Source organism: Corythoichthys intestinalis, chromosome 5 (genome assembly GCF_030265065.1).
Source record: "Corythoichthys intestinalis isolate RoL2023-P3 chromosome 5, ASM3026506v1, whole genome shotgun sequence".
NCBI classification, from domain to species: Eukaryota; Metazoa; Chordata; class Actinopteri; order Syngnathiformes; family Syngnathidae; genus Corythoichthys; species Corythoichthys intestinalis.
This window is the reverse complement of record NC_080399.1, coordinates 45,019,341-45,038,012: the sequence shown is the minus strand read 5'-3', so window position 1 is coordinate 45,038,012 and position 18,672 is coordinate 45,019,341. Positions and strand designations below refer to the sequence as shown.

Here is an 18,672-nt window from a genome sequence, read left to right as displayed (position 1 = left end):
TCAAAATGTGTTTGTCTTTGTCTAGTTTTTGTTGACGAAGACAGACAAATTTCGTCTAGTTTTAGTTGACGTTTACTCAATATTTTTCGTCTAAACTATCGTGATAATACACACTCAGCAGATATAAAACAGTAGGCTACATTATTTTCAATTATTTTTCTATGCTAATGCTACGCGTTATATTTAGTCTGTGATGATCACTCAGCAAAGACCTTTAAAGGCTAAAGGAACATTGCATATTCTCTCTTGCCGAGATAATAAGACAAATCCTACTGTGTGTGTTTCAAAACAAGCAATGAGGAGACTGGAGAGGACACTAGACTAGACGGTTAGGTGGGGTGGCGCAGCATGTAAGATGCTGATTGCATGATTGCGATCATGTGACAGAAACTATGGCGAATTTTCATCTCGTTCTTGTCTCATTTGACAAAAACTAGCATTCGTGTAATTAGGTTTTAGTCTCCTAAGGCACATTTTTAGCCTGTTATCATCTGGTCATCGTCATGAAAAAATCGTTCGTCGACGAAATATTTTCGTTATAGTCATTGTTGAGAAAAACAACACCGCATGACTGATTACTAAAGGACAGATTTGGCAGATATGGTGTGTCTATATAAATTGAGATATATTAAGAAAAGACATAAACAAACCCAACTATGAAAACTTTATTGTGTAGTTTGAGTGAGAATGTGAAGACCTTTTCATCAGAAAATGAAAAAAATAACGAGGAGTCCTCTCATATGAGATAACCTTCTACCAGAACACATTGGAAGTTCATATAAACACCAGGAAGACAAAAAAAATCCACTTAGGAACTCTCGAACATCTTCTTCCTGTCAGCTTTGTCCTCGATGTTCTTACGCCAGTCGCCCACTGCCTCTGTAGGCTGAATCCACATGAAAACAGAGGGAAATATTCAAACATAATTGCTGTTTACACTGTACATACAGTACACACAGATGGATAATGGATAGATGTGAGAGGGCTGTCTTGGTGAATAGATAAATGAATTAATGGCTATTGTATATTGACAAATTCATGAATTGACAGATGATGCAGGGACACATGGGATTAATGGGATAGATGATGGCTAGTTTCATGGTTGCATAGTGGGATGATGAATGTATAAGGAGCTCATGGTGAATGGATGATTGATAAAGAATGGTTGAGAGATGGATGGTGGATGTATAGATAGACAGATGAATAGGTAGATGGGCGCTGGATGATGGATATGTGGATGCGGTAGTTAGATGGGGTGTTGAGTGTTTTTATAGATTGATTATGGATGAACAAAGGATAAATGTATAAACAGATACTGTACAGAGATTGTTAGCTATCTTGATTTTATGGATGGATGGATGGATGGATGGATGGATGGATGGATGGATGGATGGATGGATGGATGGATGGATGGATGGATGGATGGATGGATGGATGGATGGATGGATGGATGGATGGATGGATGGATGGATGGATGGATGGATGGATGGGCCTTGTCGATAGCTCTTGCTTTGCTGTTGCGCTTGAGGACAAGAGGAATGCTACTGTAAACCTGTCTCACCTCCTCCTTTACTTCTTTCTTGACTTGTTTGAGGTTGGCTCTGAGCTCCATGTTGACAGTGTGCTTGGAGCCCAGCAGTGCCTTCAGCATGGAGTCAGCCGACATGCGCACCTTCTTCAGGGCCGGTTTCTTCACGCCACGCAAGTCCACTACCTTGATGTTCAGGTCCTCAATCTACGTAACGAATAAAGCAGTCATCACTTTCCTCTTTGCTCTCGTTTGGACGCACTCTTTTACCTCCTTGTTGGTTTTGTTCACTTTGGCCTCGGCGTCGTAGCGCTCTTCATCGAGCTTGTCGATAGCGGCGTGGAGTTTCCTGCACACATCCTGAACATGACAAAACCAAAGCTAATTTAGCTCAACTTCAAGGCTGGAATCTGATAGTGAAACTGTGGAACTTGTATAAATTATAAAATAAATGTTGGATTTAAAAAATATTTTGGAAAAAATGGGGTCATTGTCTTGCTGAAAGACCCAGTGACGACCCATCTTCAGCTTTCGGGCAGAGGGCAACAGATTTTGATTTAAAATGTCCTGGTATTTCAAAGCATTCATGATGCCATGCACCCTAACAAGGTTCCCAGTGCCTTTGGAAGCGAAACAGCCCCACAGCATCACTGACCCACCCCCATACTTCACAGTGGGTATGAGGTGCTTTTCAGCATGCGCATCTTTCATGGCACGCCAGACCCACTAAGACTCACACAAAAATACACACGGTCCCAGGCTTCAACTAGGACCATGTGCTTTGGTCAGATGAGATCAAGATTGAGCTTTTGGCAACAAACACTCTAAGTGGGTCTGGGGTGCCACGAAAGATGCACAAAATCTGTTGCCCTCTGCCCGAAAGCTGAAGATGGGTCGTCACTAGGTCTTTCAGCAAGACAATGACCCTAAACATATGGCTACATCTACACAGAAATGGTTCACCAGACACGAAATCAAGCTCCTCCCATGGCCATCTCAGTCCTCAGACCTTGTTTTTTTGGCAAAAGGGGGTTGTACGAAGTATTAGCACCAGGGGTGCTAATAATTGTGACACACATTATTTGATGTCAAATAATTATTTCTTTATGTGGGATTTTTTTCACTAAATGAATGCGCTTGTACGGAAGGTTGGATTTTTCTCTTTTTTTCTATTAAGGTCCCATATTATTTGGGGGGGGGGAAATTATGAGAAGCTAAAAAACACATCTCTTTCAGGGGTGCCAATAACTATGGAGGACACTTTAGCTTTTCATTCTGCAGACTGCATCTTTATGAACAGTGTTGTTAATCTTAAAAAAGTAATTAATTAAAGTTACAAATTACTTCTCCCAAAAAGTAATTGAGTTAGTAACTCAATTACTTGAATGTAAGAGTAATTAGTTACTTCGTAACTGGTGTTTTCTTTCATGTTTTATTTTTAATTAAAAAAAATAAATAAATAGTAACGTTTGGAAGTCATGTAATGTTGTGAATCAACCGTTAAAGTTGTAAAAATTGCTAAAATTGTAAATTTGTTAAAATTGTTTTTGCATTACTTCCCTTCTGTCTACTTTCGACATGTGAAAGTTTTAAAACTGTTTCATCATTTAGAGTCAAGTCAAAATTTTGCCGATTTAGGAGACTTTTAGATAAAAAGTTACTTAGGTTTGCTTCAACAGAGCCTTTATGAGAAGTCTACTGCTTTATGATGGCGTTTACTGTTTACTAACGCCGCTGAGTTGCATCTAGTTTTATGTGCATAAGTTATCAAGTGTAGCATCAAGTGGGCGTAGATTGTAGGCTGTCGGCTACAGTTAGGAAATATTGGAGCCACCTAGCCTAGCATCGCATTTTCGACAGCGTCACAACACTCTTCCCACCTCTTCCCACTCCCGCGTCATTCAACCAAAGTAGTAATGCATGGTAATGCACATTGTCTCGTTGCCGAAACGGTGACAAAATCCGAACGGAGAAAAAAAACAATGCACGAAAAACGTACAGATTTTGAACATACAGCGTACACATTTAAAAATCATTGATCACTTGTACAAATTACGCTGAAACAGTACAACTTGACAGATATGTAATTTGTCCTGCAAAATGATGCCTAACTTTGATAAGGGATATGTGGGTATCCCAAAACAAATTTCAAATAAAATAGCTACTGTCGAACAGTTTCATTAATGGACATACAATTGGAGGGACACCTCTATGACAACAATATGCATTAAAATATCTTACCCGGGCGTCCCTTTGAAAGTTTGTAAAATAATTGCCCCTCTCACACAGGTTTGATCAATTAACACAAAATCAGAAGAGCATGTCTGTCAGAGTAAAATAGACGGAAAGGTCGGAACAACCCATGCCACCATACACTGCCCTTCTCCTACCAAACATAAATGTTGGGACAAATCTGGCGTGTAGAAGCTGTTAGGAAGAGAAGAGAACTTCTCTGTACACAAAAATCTTTCAACTATGTAGATAATATATACTTCCATGATTGAGTATGGTAACTAGCAAAATCGAGGGAGGGAATTAGTTATGATTAAATGAAAATCAACTCTCCAAGGGTAATTTATAGGGTGCTTATAACGTAAAATTGAGTACTACAGACAAGAAGTTATGGTAATGCCTTATTAAGCACTCACCATAAGCGCGGCCTGATCTCCACTCAAGTCGGGAGGGGGACAATTCTCAGCCATGTGAGCTTTCTTCTGCTCGGCCAAAGCTTTTTTCTCATCTTCCAGCCAGCTAAAAGCAATCTGCAGGATCAGACTCTGCAACAACAACAACCCATTGTTGGGCAATATTAAGATTAAGGAAGATTTTTTTAAACCAGAGTACGTCTCAGATATGTAAAGCTACTTATTAATTTTTTTAAATTCTTGCTATAATGGTTATATGAAATAGTATATCATTATGTCGAATATATACAATTCATTTAATTGTATTATATTGGCTTACAACTAATTAACAACTAGTTAATGAAGCAGTATAAGTAACCCTTGTTTTTTTTCAGGCTATCAGGTGCACTTACAGTAACTATAAGCCGCCATCCACAAAATTTGACATGAAAACGCTATTTTTTCATAGATTTGCTTCACCTGACTGCAAGCTGCAGCTGTCCTCACTGTATTATGGGATACCAAAAGATGTTAACCGGTATACTTTATTTGACAGCGGCGTCATAAGACTGATTATCTCACTTTTGAATGGATGTAAAATATCCGAGCTGGACATAAATGAAGGTAGTGACAAAATTTGCCGGGTATCACTTAATGACATCCGTCATGAGCATTCATTAATGTCCATGACAGTGTCATATTATAGATATGACAGTCTTATGACAGTCTTATGACGCCGCTGTCAAATAAAGTGTTACCTTTAAACCCAAATAAATCAACAAATAAGCTGCATGGGGAGAAAAGTAGCGGCTTATAGTCCAAAAATTACGGTATATACAGTATATCAGTAAATTCAATAATTTTAATTATAACTTTATTTCATTACTCAAAGGAAACTAAAAAAAAAAGTAACTGCAAAATAAATAATTGAAACAAAAAAATTTTTAAGCTGTATTTATTGTTGTTTATTCCATTTTAATTTTACTACACAGTGCTTTGGTGCTAATCACGATTTCTTTTTAAATGAAAAAGAAAATACCAACAGTACGATATCAAAAATGATGTCACCTTGAGGTGATGCCTGCGGCTCGAGTTCATTTTTTTCCTGCCAAAATATAGGATGAAAAAAACATTCAATAATATAACCAACACACCATATACACACAGAACTGGGACTGCCATGACAACGTGACTCACTCTGACATGTTGCCGTGTGGTGCGTCTCAGCAGCTGCACACATGAAATAGAAAAATAAAAGATTTATGAAACATGACGCACATCATCATGAATGCTGAAATCAGCATGTTGTGTTGATTGATGTACAGCGACATTTTCGGGTGGGAATGTGATCCCAGCACACCCGAGCACTAAACTGGGACACTTGGCATCAGGTGTCACATCTGGACAAGCTTCAACAACTGTTTCTTTGAGCCCTCTACCCCAAAAATTCTACAAAATCACAATGTTCTACTCCTTGATTTGTTGAATTTAATTCCAAAAAATACATCAACAACCTTTGGAAAAATAAATGCCTACATTAAAAAATTAATAAATTAAAATAAACAAATGAAATAAAAAGAGTACAAAAATACATTAAAAAAATAAAAACGCCAAAATCCCTGAAATGTAAATTGTAATTAAAATCAGATAGAAATAGAGTTTTAAAAAATAAAATAATTGATGACAAGACAGATAATAAATATGTAAGGTAAGATTTTAAAAAGAAATAAGTGAAAAACTAAAAACAAGTAGGATCCTAAATGCACTCTGAACATCTTTGAGATAAATTACGAACCACATACTCGGTATATGACGACAAGTGAAATTTCACCCATTTTTGCTGAATAATCACCTCGTCAAAAGTCATTGGGTTTGCTAACAATCTTCATTCCAGCTTTCTCTCCATGAGAGGTTTTGCTCGGTCAAATTGGAGCTGTGATAAATGTGCACAACTTTGTGGAAAATTCCAAGTCATCATAGTGATCCAAGTGGAGAAATACTGATGGATCCCAACAGCAGAAACTATTTTATTGATCAATTTCTGATCGAAGCACTATTTTAAAAAGAATTAACACAAAAATGTTCATCTTACAATAAGCCACAAAATGAGTAAAAAAAAATAATTCATAAATCTTATTGAGCTTTTTCAAAAATCCAAGCTGCTTTCATTCATTTGACATCATTGACACTCCTAGTTGACTCTAATGCACTGACCTGGCCTAATCTTTGCCCTATGTGCGGACAGACTTACTTGCAAATATTGCATTGAAGTAATTAAAACTGCTTGAAAACAGAGTGCAAGCAAGAAATACAACAAATACCAAGAGAATAAACAACTGGCTCATCAAGACAGAAAACAGCTCAGGAAATCCATTAATCGCAATAACTTAAATTCAGGGTAATACGTAGTAGTATTTGACAGTATTGGACACGGCTATTTTAAAAAAAAAAAAAAAAAAAAAAGAAAAGAAAAGGTTCAAGGCTCAGGTGGCATGAAGTCATTTTCAAAAAGCATAGGAAAAACAAAACACACCGGTTCTGGATCAACCATTGATTGAAACGACATTCAGGGTAATAAAAGTCTTGATGTGAAACTGGTACATGTCTCAAAACAGGTTGGTGACCCCTTAGGCCAAAGTTGAAAGGCTTTTTTGGGGGGAAAACAAGGGGAAAAATGTATTCAACAGACAGGTGCAGGTGCAACCAGTGAATTTTGGAGCTCACCTGAGTGGCCGGGAAGAAGGATAAAGAGGACCAGGAAGTGGAGACGCTGCCAAATCCTCAGAGAAGCCATCCTCTGTGCATTTATATATGCGGCGTGACAAGAATGTGTGCGTCCTCGTTATGGAAGCAGATTCCTGGGAAGGCCAATGGGCCCGCGAGCTCCTGAAATATACCCAAGCTCGGACCACCATGACCCCCACCCCCGCGGCTCTCCTTCCTCTAACTGAGACACTCCTGTCAGACTCAACAGACATTTTAATGTTTTCACATCCTGCTGTTTTCATTCACTTTTAAATGCAAGTTTTGTGGCCAGTTATTTGATTCTAATGTATAAGAAATGTTTTGAGGGGCTACGTAGTTTACTTGTAATGATTTTTTTGTTCTCATTTTTATACAATTTTTAATTCAATTATTACGCAACCTTAAAGGATCCTAGAAATGTTAATTTCCGAATTAGATTTTAAAAAAATCTAATTATTTCTATAACTATTTTTTCATTTATACTTATATTAAATATAGGTTTTGACGCTTATACTTTTTCTTCCAATGATACTTTCGATTAATTGTGGCAAATTTAAAAATAACTAAACAATGTAATTTTATCTCAGATGGAATTATATGAATTATTTTAAAGAAAGAAAGAAAGAAAGAAAGAAAGAAAGAAAGAAAGAAAGAAAGAAAGAAAGAAAGAAAGAAAGAAAGAGAGAAAGAAAGAAAGAAAGAACGAAAGAACGAAAGAAAGAAAGAAAGAAAGAAAGAAAGAAAGAAAGAAAGAAAGAAAGAAAGAAAGAAAGAAAGAAAGAAAACAAAGAAATAACAGGGAAGAGAAAAAATGCTTTGTCCAATGGAAAAAATGTTTTGTATGAAGATGAGAATAAAAGTCATAAATATTTGTCCAGATTTATTATTATTTTTGTTTGTTGTTGTTTTGGTTTTAGGAGGTCTCAAACATCTTCTTCCTGTCAGCCTTGTCCTCGATGTTCTTGCGCCAGTCGCCGACTGCCTCTGTTGGCTAAACACAAGAACAAGTGGTATGTTAGCTTTAGCGGGCTAGCCTTAGCTTGGCTCATGACTGTTGTTTATCTTATTGTGAAAATTAATAAACAAATAAAACGAATCAAAATAAATACACTGGATTACATTGACTTCAATTAATGTAAAAAAAAAAAAACAATTGAGTTCCACCTGAAATCTTTAATCTGATTGCATATTCATCGCCAGACACATAATAAAAAAAAAAAATGAAAAAATTTTTTTTTTTAATGAAATAAAAAATACTTTGGAGTTTCAAGTCTACGTAGCATAATCTACAGAATGTGCCTATTTAATATGGTTTTATTACTCTATTCACTCTGTATAAAACAATCTGCACATGGCTCCTTAATATGGTAATTTATGCACATTACTTTGGAAGGGATCGGCATATGAGGTAACACTTCCACGAAGCACCTTCGGCAGATATGCCGCATTCATGTGTGTCAGGAGATCTGAGTTCCCAAGTTAGAAGATCGTTTTAATGTGTTGTAAAGTTGTAATGAGGGATAAAAACATAGTTACAACAAAGAAGAGTAGCCTTTAATGCTTCAATAATGCATCACAAGTTGAGTGAGTGTTTGGCGCTTTTTTAACGACACTACGTAATAGAGAATCATTTTTTCGATTACTTTAACAACACGTGAATGCAGCATCAATATTACAGTGCGTGTGCCACTCATATAGTAGTCGGTGCAAATTACATCTTCCCAACTGCTTTACGGATTAGCGCAAAATAAACTGTCCACCCTTGTTGTTCGTTTTTACCTCTTTTTCAATGTTTGTTTTGCTGCCTATTCTTATGAATTGTGAATTTAAATGGTTCAACTTTACTCTTTACATATCAGCCAGTTAACTGCGCTAACTACTCTGTTCGCAAACTGAATTTGCAGATTCGCTGCCGTCATTTAGCTAACAGGCTATACTGTAATTTTCGCACTATAGGGCGCACCTGACTATAAGCTGCCACCCACCAAATTTGACACTAAAACGGCATTTTTTTCATAGATAAGTCGCACTGGACTATAAGTCACAGCTGTCCTCACCATATTATGGGATATTTACACCAAAAGATATCAACCGGTAACAATTTGTTTGACAGCGGCATCATTAGACTGTCATAAGACCAAAGGAACCACCATGAGGCTTTGCAGCCAATTGGTTCAAAGCTTCATTGCTTCCTAGAAGCTTCATTTGGCCATCACTGTTCGCTTGGGGGAGACAACCTCTGCTGCCACCTGCTGTCAACACTGTTATAGTCCAACATGCCTCCTAGCATGCATTGCAGCCCTACAGATGTAAATAACAAATAAAAATTCATGTTCTATGCTAACCATTTCTTCAGTTACTGTTTTAGTTGTTTCATTAATTGCTAGTTATGGAATTTTGCAACAATTTATTTGACAGTGGCACCAACAGACTCTCATAAGATCATCATTATTATGACATGACACTGCCATGAGCAATAATGAATGCTTATGATAGATGTCATTTTATGTCATCCGGCAAATTATCTCTCTTCTGAGTGGATGTAAAAGATCGGAGCTGGACATAAATGAAGTTAGTGATATAATTTGCCAGATGACACTTAACGACATATGTCATAAGCATTCATTAATGACCATGAGAATGTCATGTCATAATTATGATGGCCTTATGGCAGTCTTATAAAATGAGGGTCAGGGTTTAGGGTTTAAGTAGAGGCTTTTAGTCCAACTAAATGTGATTTGAGTGAGAGGCTCTCAATCAAGAGCTTTGTCTAATATTGTCTTTATTTGATATGTGATATTTAAACTAAATTAATACTGATGCTATTTATTGCTATTTGCTTAAAAGACCATAATGAATAGAATCAATCTGTGTGAATTAATTACCTATCTTCAGGATATAAGCTCTAACAATTTTGTATGTGTGCGCATCATTATTTCTAGCTGTTTTACAAGCATTTTGTTAGTTATTGTAACAAGATGTATTTATTTATTTATTTCATATCTATTTGACTCAAACAGCATTACTCTTGCAAATGGATATAAGAAAGTTATTTGCTTGCAGCAATGATTAATCAGCAAGGAGGAACTAGACAGGTAAGCTAGGTAACGGACCTAAGTCGTCCTAAGATCATCCGTAAATTTGGACTGCAATTTCACTGCTACGCTGATGACATCCAAATATACATCTCCACAAAAAACATCTCACACAGCACCAAATCTACACTTCACAACTGCCTCAGCGAAATTAAATCCTGGATGCAACTTAACTACCTTCAACTCAACAGCAACAAATCTGACATAATCATCATAGACCCTACAGCTCACATCAAAAACAGTCAATTCTCCCTTACCATCGACAACTGCACCCTCCCTCTCTCAACACACTCCCGCAACCTAGGTATCATTTTCGACAATAGACTAAGATTCGATCAGCACATCAACCACATCACCAGAACTGCCTTCTTCCACCTCAAGAACATAGCCCGCCTCTGCCCCTCCCTCACCTACTCTGCTGCAGAAACCCTCACACATGCATTCGTCATCTCCATACTCGATTATTGTAACAGCAATCTTTTTGGATCTCCAGCCAAACTCCTCAATAAACTACAATATATCCAGAACTCCGCTGCACGCCTTCTTACCCGTACCCCCTACAGGAATCAGATCACCCCCGTCCTTCACAAACTGCACTGGCTTCCCATCTCACACAGGATACATTTCAAAATCATCTTTCTCACATACAAAGCACTCAATAACCTGGCTCCTCCTTACCTCACGGACCATCTCTGTCCCCACACCCCTTCCCGTCACCTCATCTCATCCTCATCTAATGGAAACATTCTTACACTGCCCCCACAAATAACACACCGTACTTGGGGGGACAGAGCCTTCTCCGTTGCTGCCCCCTCACTTTGGAACGCACTCCCTAAAACCATCCGCACCTGTTCTGATCTTCCCACATTCAAAAAACTTAAAAACTCACCTTTTTAAACTGGCGATTAATTTTTAATTCTTTTCTCTATTGTTCTGTACTGCCCACGTTGTGTGAGCTTTATTTTATTTTTTTTCCCTCAACTGTAAAGCGCCTTTGAGCACCGGTAAAAGCGCTCTATAAATAAAAAATGTATTAAGTAACGTAAATGACTTTTAGGTCACCACCTACCAGTTGAGAAAAACTGATATAATTGCATAACAGTTACAGTGTTAGCAGAGAGCAGGAAGAGGTAGTGAAGGAGAGATGCAAGTTGGTGAGCATGAGTACAGGTGAATTGACTATCAGCAAGGGATGTCGCAATTTTCATTTTGAATACTGATGGCATGGGAAAAAAGTCACTTTTTTTACAGAAACATGTATTTTGATTTGATTATACATAGTTTAAAGCTCTATGTCTGACTCTTTATGATACATAACTGCTAAAAACATAAATAAAATAAACCAGAGCTCTGCCGTGTGCCAGTATTGTATTAGATCTAGTGATGCCCGTGCTTGATTGTAACTACAGTCATTGGTAAAAACTAAACCAATTCAGGATTGGATTCAACCGCACAGAATCCAACTGAACAATTTTGATTCTGAAACAAATTTCACCGAATTCCAACCATCTGGGAATGATTTGATTTTAATATAAATAGATTATAATCTGAAGAGAAATAAATCAAATTCCTTAATCAAAACACAACAGACAGCAATTCAGTTCTAAAATTAAACTGAAGTGAATCGAGTTAAGTACTTATGGATCAATTCTCAATTGTATTAATTTTGAACATAATTTACTCAAGTGTTGCAGAACCTATTCTGTATGGATTTGAAGGAAATCAAAGCAAATTAAATTAAACCGAACTGCAGAAACTACACATTTGCATTAAAGAACAAGTGAATCCCATCGAATTAAACCGTAACAAATTTAGCTCGAACTGAATTTGGACCAATTTTCATCAGATATGATTTGAAATTAATCGAATTGAATCCAATATCATCGTACTATTTCTGGATTGATTTAAACGAAAAGAAATCAAAATGTATTAAAATTGATCATTTGAATAGGACAACACATATCATGGCCATGATGCTTGTCGATGGTTGGTTTCCATGGCCAAATAAATATTCACTTTAAAAATGGTTTCATGGAGGGGGAATAATGTTTAAAATCAAATGACCAGGTTACAGAGTTGAAAGGGTTATGCCTTTGTTGAAATCAGTTGAATTTCAACCATTCAAATCAAACAGAACTGAAACTGAGCCGTTTAGAACTGAACTGAATTCAAACAAACCACAGATTGCTGAACTGATTTACACGACAGAGAACATATTTCATCTGAAACAGTTCAGATTATGATTAAGCCCAACAAAATTTAACAAAATCAAATTAATTCTGACGCATTAACGCTGACCACACAAAGTCACTGTGCTGAATCTGAAAGCAATAATATCGAATCTGGTCGGGTTTTTGACTTACTTCCTCCTTGATCTCCTTTTTGACCTGCTTCAGGTTGGACCGGAGGTCAATGGTGGTCTTGTGCTTTCCGCCAAGCAGCGCCTGCAGCATGGCGTCGGCCGACATGCGCACCTTCTTCAGCGCTGGCTTTTTCACGCCTGCCAGCTCAACCACCTTTAGCTTTAAGTCCTGGATCTGGAAGAGAGGCCAGAGATTCAATTACCTTTTGACTTTTCCACAGTCAACAAGTTTTGTTACAGTGTAATACTCTAGGACTCTCTGAGACTTATGAGGTTAATTTGTTCCATAACCAAGCTTGTAACTCAATTTATTCATAAAGCTGTAGTTCTCATTATGTAAACTTATCGATACATGGAGCGCTCTTTCCAAAAAAAAAAAAAAAAAAATTGTCTCAGGGCTGGTTAATTGTATTAATAAATGGCAGATTTATGGTAGCCTGGTACACCAGACTCAACGCTGTTCCAGCTATTGAGTCTGGCCACCATTCCCACGGAAACAATTTCCAGGGCGGAGCAAGCCACAGCAAACAGACAGCGGAGTGGACCAATCAGCGACGGGCAGACGTGACGTTAGTAAAATGGCGACCGCAGGACGATGGACTTAATAAACATACGAAGAGAGCGGAGTTTATTCGACATGGCTAGCGCGAGACAGACTGTTGTCAATGACTCGTGTCGATGTGTTTTTGGTCATTTAAAACTGATTTTACCGTGGATTGGAACATATTCTCGGCTCTGCCGTTCACCATCTGTGCTGCTGAAGAGACGACTTTCGACGCGCAAGAGTGACGTTGCTCGTGAAGAACACGTCACGCAAATAAACGAATCTGATTTGTCGATTGATTTTGTACCTGCTCGAAAAGGCCGTTAATGGGATGGTTTCCAGACTATACTATCAGTGTTTGAAAAATACAGGGAGAATAGTCTGGCAGAGCCAGGCTAGATTTATGGTCCCTATGTAGCCAGTAGAGGGTGCCAGGTGGTCGTAGTTCATTTGGAACTTTTTTTTTACAACTTCTACTTACATTTTAAAAAATGTACCTTATGTTGAATGTCGTTCTTTAGTTCAGGCTTCTTAAACCGTTTTATATGCATACAGGTATTTTTCAATTTTGTAAATGACTGGAATATGTTTTTTTTTTTTCATTTATTTATTTATGTGCAAAATTTATACGTTTAAAGCCATAAATGTTCTACTTTGCAGCATTTCATTTTGTTAGAGCGATGCAATGACCGAATTAAAATACTGCAAGCAGATAATTAAATTAATTAAATTATCACGAATACTGTACTTTGTTTTGTGATGAATATTGGCAATTTAAATGAAATAAATGACAATTAAACGGTTAGTGCCAGCTAGTCCATGTCCCCGTTTGCAATCGTGTCAAATTACAGTATGCTAGTCCTACTATCCTTCTCCTAAGAAAAAATATTTTAGCTGTAAAACAACGTATGCACACGCAGCAGCAATACTAATTCAGAGGAAATATAACAAAAATGTTAATAAAATGAATGGTTTTACTTTAAAGTTTAGGTAGTTAAATTGATATATTATTTAATCATTTATATATCGTTTTGTTTTCTGGTTAATACTTTCCAATGAAGGTTATGTATACAGGATTTGTCTTGAAATGTTTATTGTATTTTCACTGAAATGTATTATTTGTGTGGCAAGATTAATTATGGCATAAACAATGAAGTCATTTTATAGACACAGGGGATTGGTGCTATTATAATCAATTGGATACATAAAACTTGTTTTAAAAAAATAAATTCTTTTATTTGTTTATTCAGGTTGATCATAGAGCTAGGGCAGAAGATGAATCGAACTCCGGTTCAGCCTTGCAGTACTTTGAGCGCCCTAAGTCAGACAGTCACAGTCTAGACACATTTTTTACTTACCACCCTCAGAAGAAGACAAAACACCTGACTGTACAAAGAGTATTCATACGCAAAGATGGCACAGATAGATAATGGCTAACATACTGCGAAGAAAATCATAAACTATATTGTATATGTATTATAATCAGGGGTGAAAGTGGGCCACAACGGTCAGGAACGTAGTTCCGGTATAAGATTCAGGGCTAGAACGCAGTTCCCGTATAAGATTCAGGGCCGGAATGCTGTTCCGGTACACGGTGCTTTGATTCTGAAAATATGACAGCAACTGTCAAAACGCTATGTAAAAAAAACTAAGCTGCTACACACGCATTTCATCTCCAAGAAGAAAACAATCCACCAACATCAGATTTACATACACAAGTGTTAATAACAAGCATAATAAAGTGCTTGTGTAGCGTATCCGTTTCCACCAATATTTATTTTATTCAATGGACGGCATGGAGGTTTCCCCAGCTGCTGCAGTTATCTGAGTCTGACGATGATGAGTCACGTCAATGTGCGGATGCACGCAGCAAAGCAAAATGCCAGGACTCATTTATCCGTTCAATTGGCTGACATGCTGACATGTGATCAGCAAAGGAAGTTAGCTCTGATTGGTTCAAACGTGCATTTTTTCTGGAACAGCAAGAAAAGAAAAAAAAGCTTGTTGAATTGATTTGACAAAAAAAAGGGCAATGCAACATAAAATGGATCAAATCTTTAAGAGCAACGAAAGAGTTGCGGAGGCTTATTTATCATATTTGCTTTTATTTGCTCTGATGGGGAGGTTCAGAACATCTTAGCTGCCGATGTGCACTTTGGACTTATATTTCTTCATTTATGTTAGCCTAATATATTCATTTCCTTATGATTTAAAAAAGTCAATGTTTGCGTGATCTTCAAAATATATTCAATTTCACTCTGCAATATATAAATAAGTCATTTGTACGTATTTTTCTGAATGTATGTTACCTATATCTTTATTGTTAAAAAATAAATAAATAAATAAATAAATGTTTACATTAACTTCAATTTTAATATACATCCTATTTTCTTAAGTAGTTAAAATTGAGATTTGGTATTTAGTATGTGAGGAAATGAGGGAAAATAAAAATGAGGAGATGGTTTGGGTTATTGCTGTTTTTGTTAACTTTTATTTTTCAAATCATTGAAAAAATACAATTTTGAATGAAAATCAGTTGTTTTATGTTATAGAAATAACTGTGCTAAAACAGTTTTCTTTGCATTTCAGTAGTTTAAGAGCCCCCCCCCCCCAAATAATAAAGAAAAAATAAAGAAAATTTCTGGGGACCTTCACATCGGGGAGTTCCGGGAAGAAATTCTAGCCACTTTCACCCCTGATTATAATGCAATGTGTAGTTCTTTATAGCCGCTTCTTTTTTCTCTCAAAGTGCACTGCATTTTACAATAAAATTAAAAAAAAAAAAAAAAAATCTCCCGTGGGGGCACGCCCCCAGACCCCCCTAGAGGGTCTGTGTTTCCTTTCGTACAGTGATTCTTGTGGGCTGGGCTGAGTCAAAGTCCAGGGCTGCTTTTTAGTCCCACTCCGCCCCTGAATTATTATATCATTGTTATCCTGTAGAAATTGTATTGTTGGGGGGAAGGGAAATTAAGTTGAATGTTATGATTCTTCCCCCTTACTTGAACTCCATTTTGGCGTTGTGAAAATGGTCACCCATGTGTCATTCCATAACCTTTGATGTGGTTCACGAAGCCTTGCTCTTTTAAAAGCAAAGCACATCAACATGGAGATGCTGCAATTTTCAGCCGAATTACTCTCTATTTCTTTCAGCTTGGTTTTATAGTATATATTTACAAGAATTTTGATGCTCTTTAAGTCATTGACAAAGACGGACATCCGTTATTCAGACTGGGAAGACTGGCTGTGAATGTTCAGCTTTCAGTGTGTTTTTGATATTGCTAGATATTTTGACTCCCAATCAAATGGATTGGGCGTGTACATCAATGGCAGCCAATGGGATAAAAAGACATAACCATAAAAAATTTCTGGTGATGTGATTGACGCTGAAACGGATTACTACATTACAATTCTATTTGACAGGGATAATGATAATAATTTACAAATAAATTTAACTATTAGCTTTGCAATATAAAAAAAAAAATAAAACTTGTGAGTCAAGGTTAACACATTTTTACAAGATTAGTCACCTCAATGTCAATCTTCAGCACTTTGGCCTCAACGTCGTAGCGAGCGTCGTCGATCTTGTCAATGGTTGACTGAAGCTTTTTGCAGATTTCCTGGTAGCAAAAAAATCAAGAACGTATTAACACAAATGCTAAAACAAATCAACAAAGACAGACATTAAAATTTTTCAGTTTGTTATATGGTATCAGACAAAGGGTTAAAAAAAATACCAATAAACATCAAAACAGGTAGGCGCTCACAAGAATGTGGTGACATGTTTTGGCAGGCTTTTCTTAGCACTTAACACACAAAAACTATAATTTTTCTCACACAAGATCATTGGTAAATAGCCAAGAGGCGGAGCATATCTCACCACTAAGCTGGCCATGTCCCCGCTGAGGTCTGGTTTAGGGCAAGTCTCAGCCATGTGGACCACCTTGGCTGCCTCGAGGTCTTTCTTCTCCTGTTCAATCCAGTTGAAGGCGATCTGGAGCATCAAACTCTGTGGGGGAGGGAGGCAAAGCCAGTTAAAATCAGCGCTGCCGTTAGCATTAGTCAGCTCACCTTCAGATGATGTCGGCGACTAGAAGTCAGCTTCTTTGCGCTGTGAAAGGAAAATTCAATTGGCACAAATTAGCCTCATGCATAGTGTTAGCATCAAATCACTATCACACTCATTTTATATTTGCCTATTTATCAAATATCTTTTCAGTGTCGTCTTAAGTTATTAGACTGTCAAAAATTGTAAATAAAAGAAATTGAACAATGTTTTTGTTAACGAACAAGAAATGAATAAATCTATCAAAAAGTGATCAAAAATCTAATTTAAAATGTAAAAAGTCACATTGACAAGCTACAAATATTTTTTATGTGCTTTTTTTTTTAAAGTAACATTTGATTAAGGCATATTTTAAGTTTTTAGTATAAGTTTTTTTTCCCCAATAAATAAAAAATAAGCATGTTAATAAGTTGCAAAAATATAAATACAAAACAGATACAAGATTTTCAAAAACATGACACAAAAACTGTTAGAGGTATTTTATAACTAAATTTACCATAAAAATCTCTTAAACAAAATGTAATTAATTATTAGATTACCTAAAAAAAAAAAAAAAAAGTCGAAACAAACTAAAAAAATAAGTATAATGCATGATGACATTTCTGCATATATTATAGCAGTTCTGATGTTTTATAAATTAGTGTAACTACAAAATTGGGTTGGAAAAAAAAGTAGAAATAAAAAATTTAAATGTAAGTAATTGCTCAGACTTACTCAGACATATCGGCTTCTGTTGTTGTTCAGCGTCTATTCGGGGAAAAAAAATATCTGCATTCAGACTGGCTGGCAAGAACCGGAAGCCCCGCCTACTTTCGCACCTCCCACACCTGCGACCACTAAAAGCTAATTCGGGTTAGCTGGACCACCCCTCCCGCCTTGTGTGTGTGTTCCAGGGTTTGAAAGTTGCTGCTACGTGAAAGGCCACTGAGACAGCAGGTGAGCACGCACGGCCATTAACGCTGACAACCACATTCACACACATTTGTAAATACACACAAACACATATATAAACACCCACAACAACACACACACCTGCACAGTCCACCCCAAGACTCACGCACACATACACACAGCGGCTAATAGATTTGCAACCATATACACGCGCAAATGCACAATGACAGGCATACACAACTACGCACAAATAAATACAAAAAACACTCACATAAACACGCACCCACACAAACACAAACTGTTTAATTTTGGAGGTAGAAGTAAAGGTCACTATCAAGCATACACACAGATCTTTACAGATGAACACATATACAAAAATGCATCACGTACACAACCAAACACACACTCTAATACAACACAAACGTAGGTAACACAACAATCGCACAAACACTGTTATATTCACAAAAACGCAAGCACTCCCACAAAAATGTACACACACGTACTAAAGAATTACATTCAAAACTTAAACAACAACTAATAAACAAAAGGATAACAACGTTTGGTTCGACATTTGGTCAATAGATGAAAGGACTATTGCTAAAATGAAAACCACAATAAAAATTCCAACCTGTGAGTGTGGCAAATGCTTCCTGCGTGGACTTCTGACTGTGAATGATGTTGAGGATGATGAAGTGAAGAGGGGAAGGAAACAGGAAGTAGGCAGTGGCAGTGATTAAAAAAAGAAGCGTTTATAGACGTGCAACAGCAAAGTCAGCAATGGCGTCAGCTGCATCGACTCTAGGAATGGTCGCACAATCGA

General features: G+C 37.0%; 2 protein-coding genes across 2 annotated transcripts; both read right to left on the bottom strand.

The window, feature by feature from the left end:
- Positions 1-808: 808 nt before the first annotated feature.
- Positions 809-6,946, bottom strand: LOC130916645 (troponin I, fast skeletal muscle-like). Its single transcript, XM_057837519.1, has 7 exons — positions 6,877-6,946; positions 5,307-5,382; positions 5,221-5,257; positions 4,177-4,305; positions 1,799-1,888; positions 1,562-1,735; positions 809-886 (listed from the first exon to the last, which is right to left on the bottom strand). Exons 1-7 carry the CDS (start codon positions 6,944-6,946, stop codon positions 809-811), a joined length of 654 nt encoding a protein of 217 aa, XP_057693502.1.
- An 818-nt stretch (positions 6,947-7,764) lies between these two features.
- LOC130916700 (troponin I, fast skeletal muscle-like) lies at positions 7,765-18,614 on the bottom strand. The gene is made up of 7 exons (XM_057837602.1): positions 18,481-18,614; positions 17,676-17,708; positions 16,967-17,006; positions 16,776-16,904; positions 16,426-16,515; positions 12,356-12,529; positions 7,765-7,888 (listed from the first exon to the last, which is right to left on the bottom strand). Exons 2-7 carry the CDS (start codon positions 17,681-17,683, stop codon positions 7,811-7,813), a joined length of 519 nt encoding a protein of 172 aa, XP_057693585.1. The 5' UTR covers positions 17,684-17,708; positions 18,481-18,614; the 3' UTR covers positions 7,765-7,810.
- Positions 18,615-18,672: the final 58 nt, after the last annotated feature.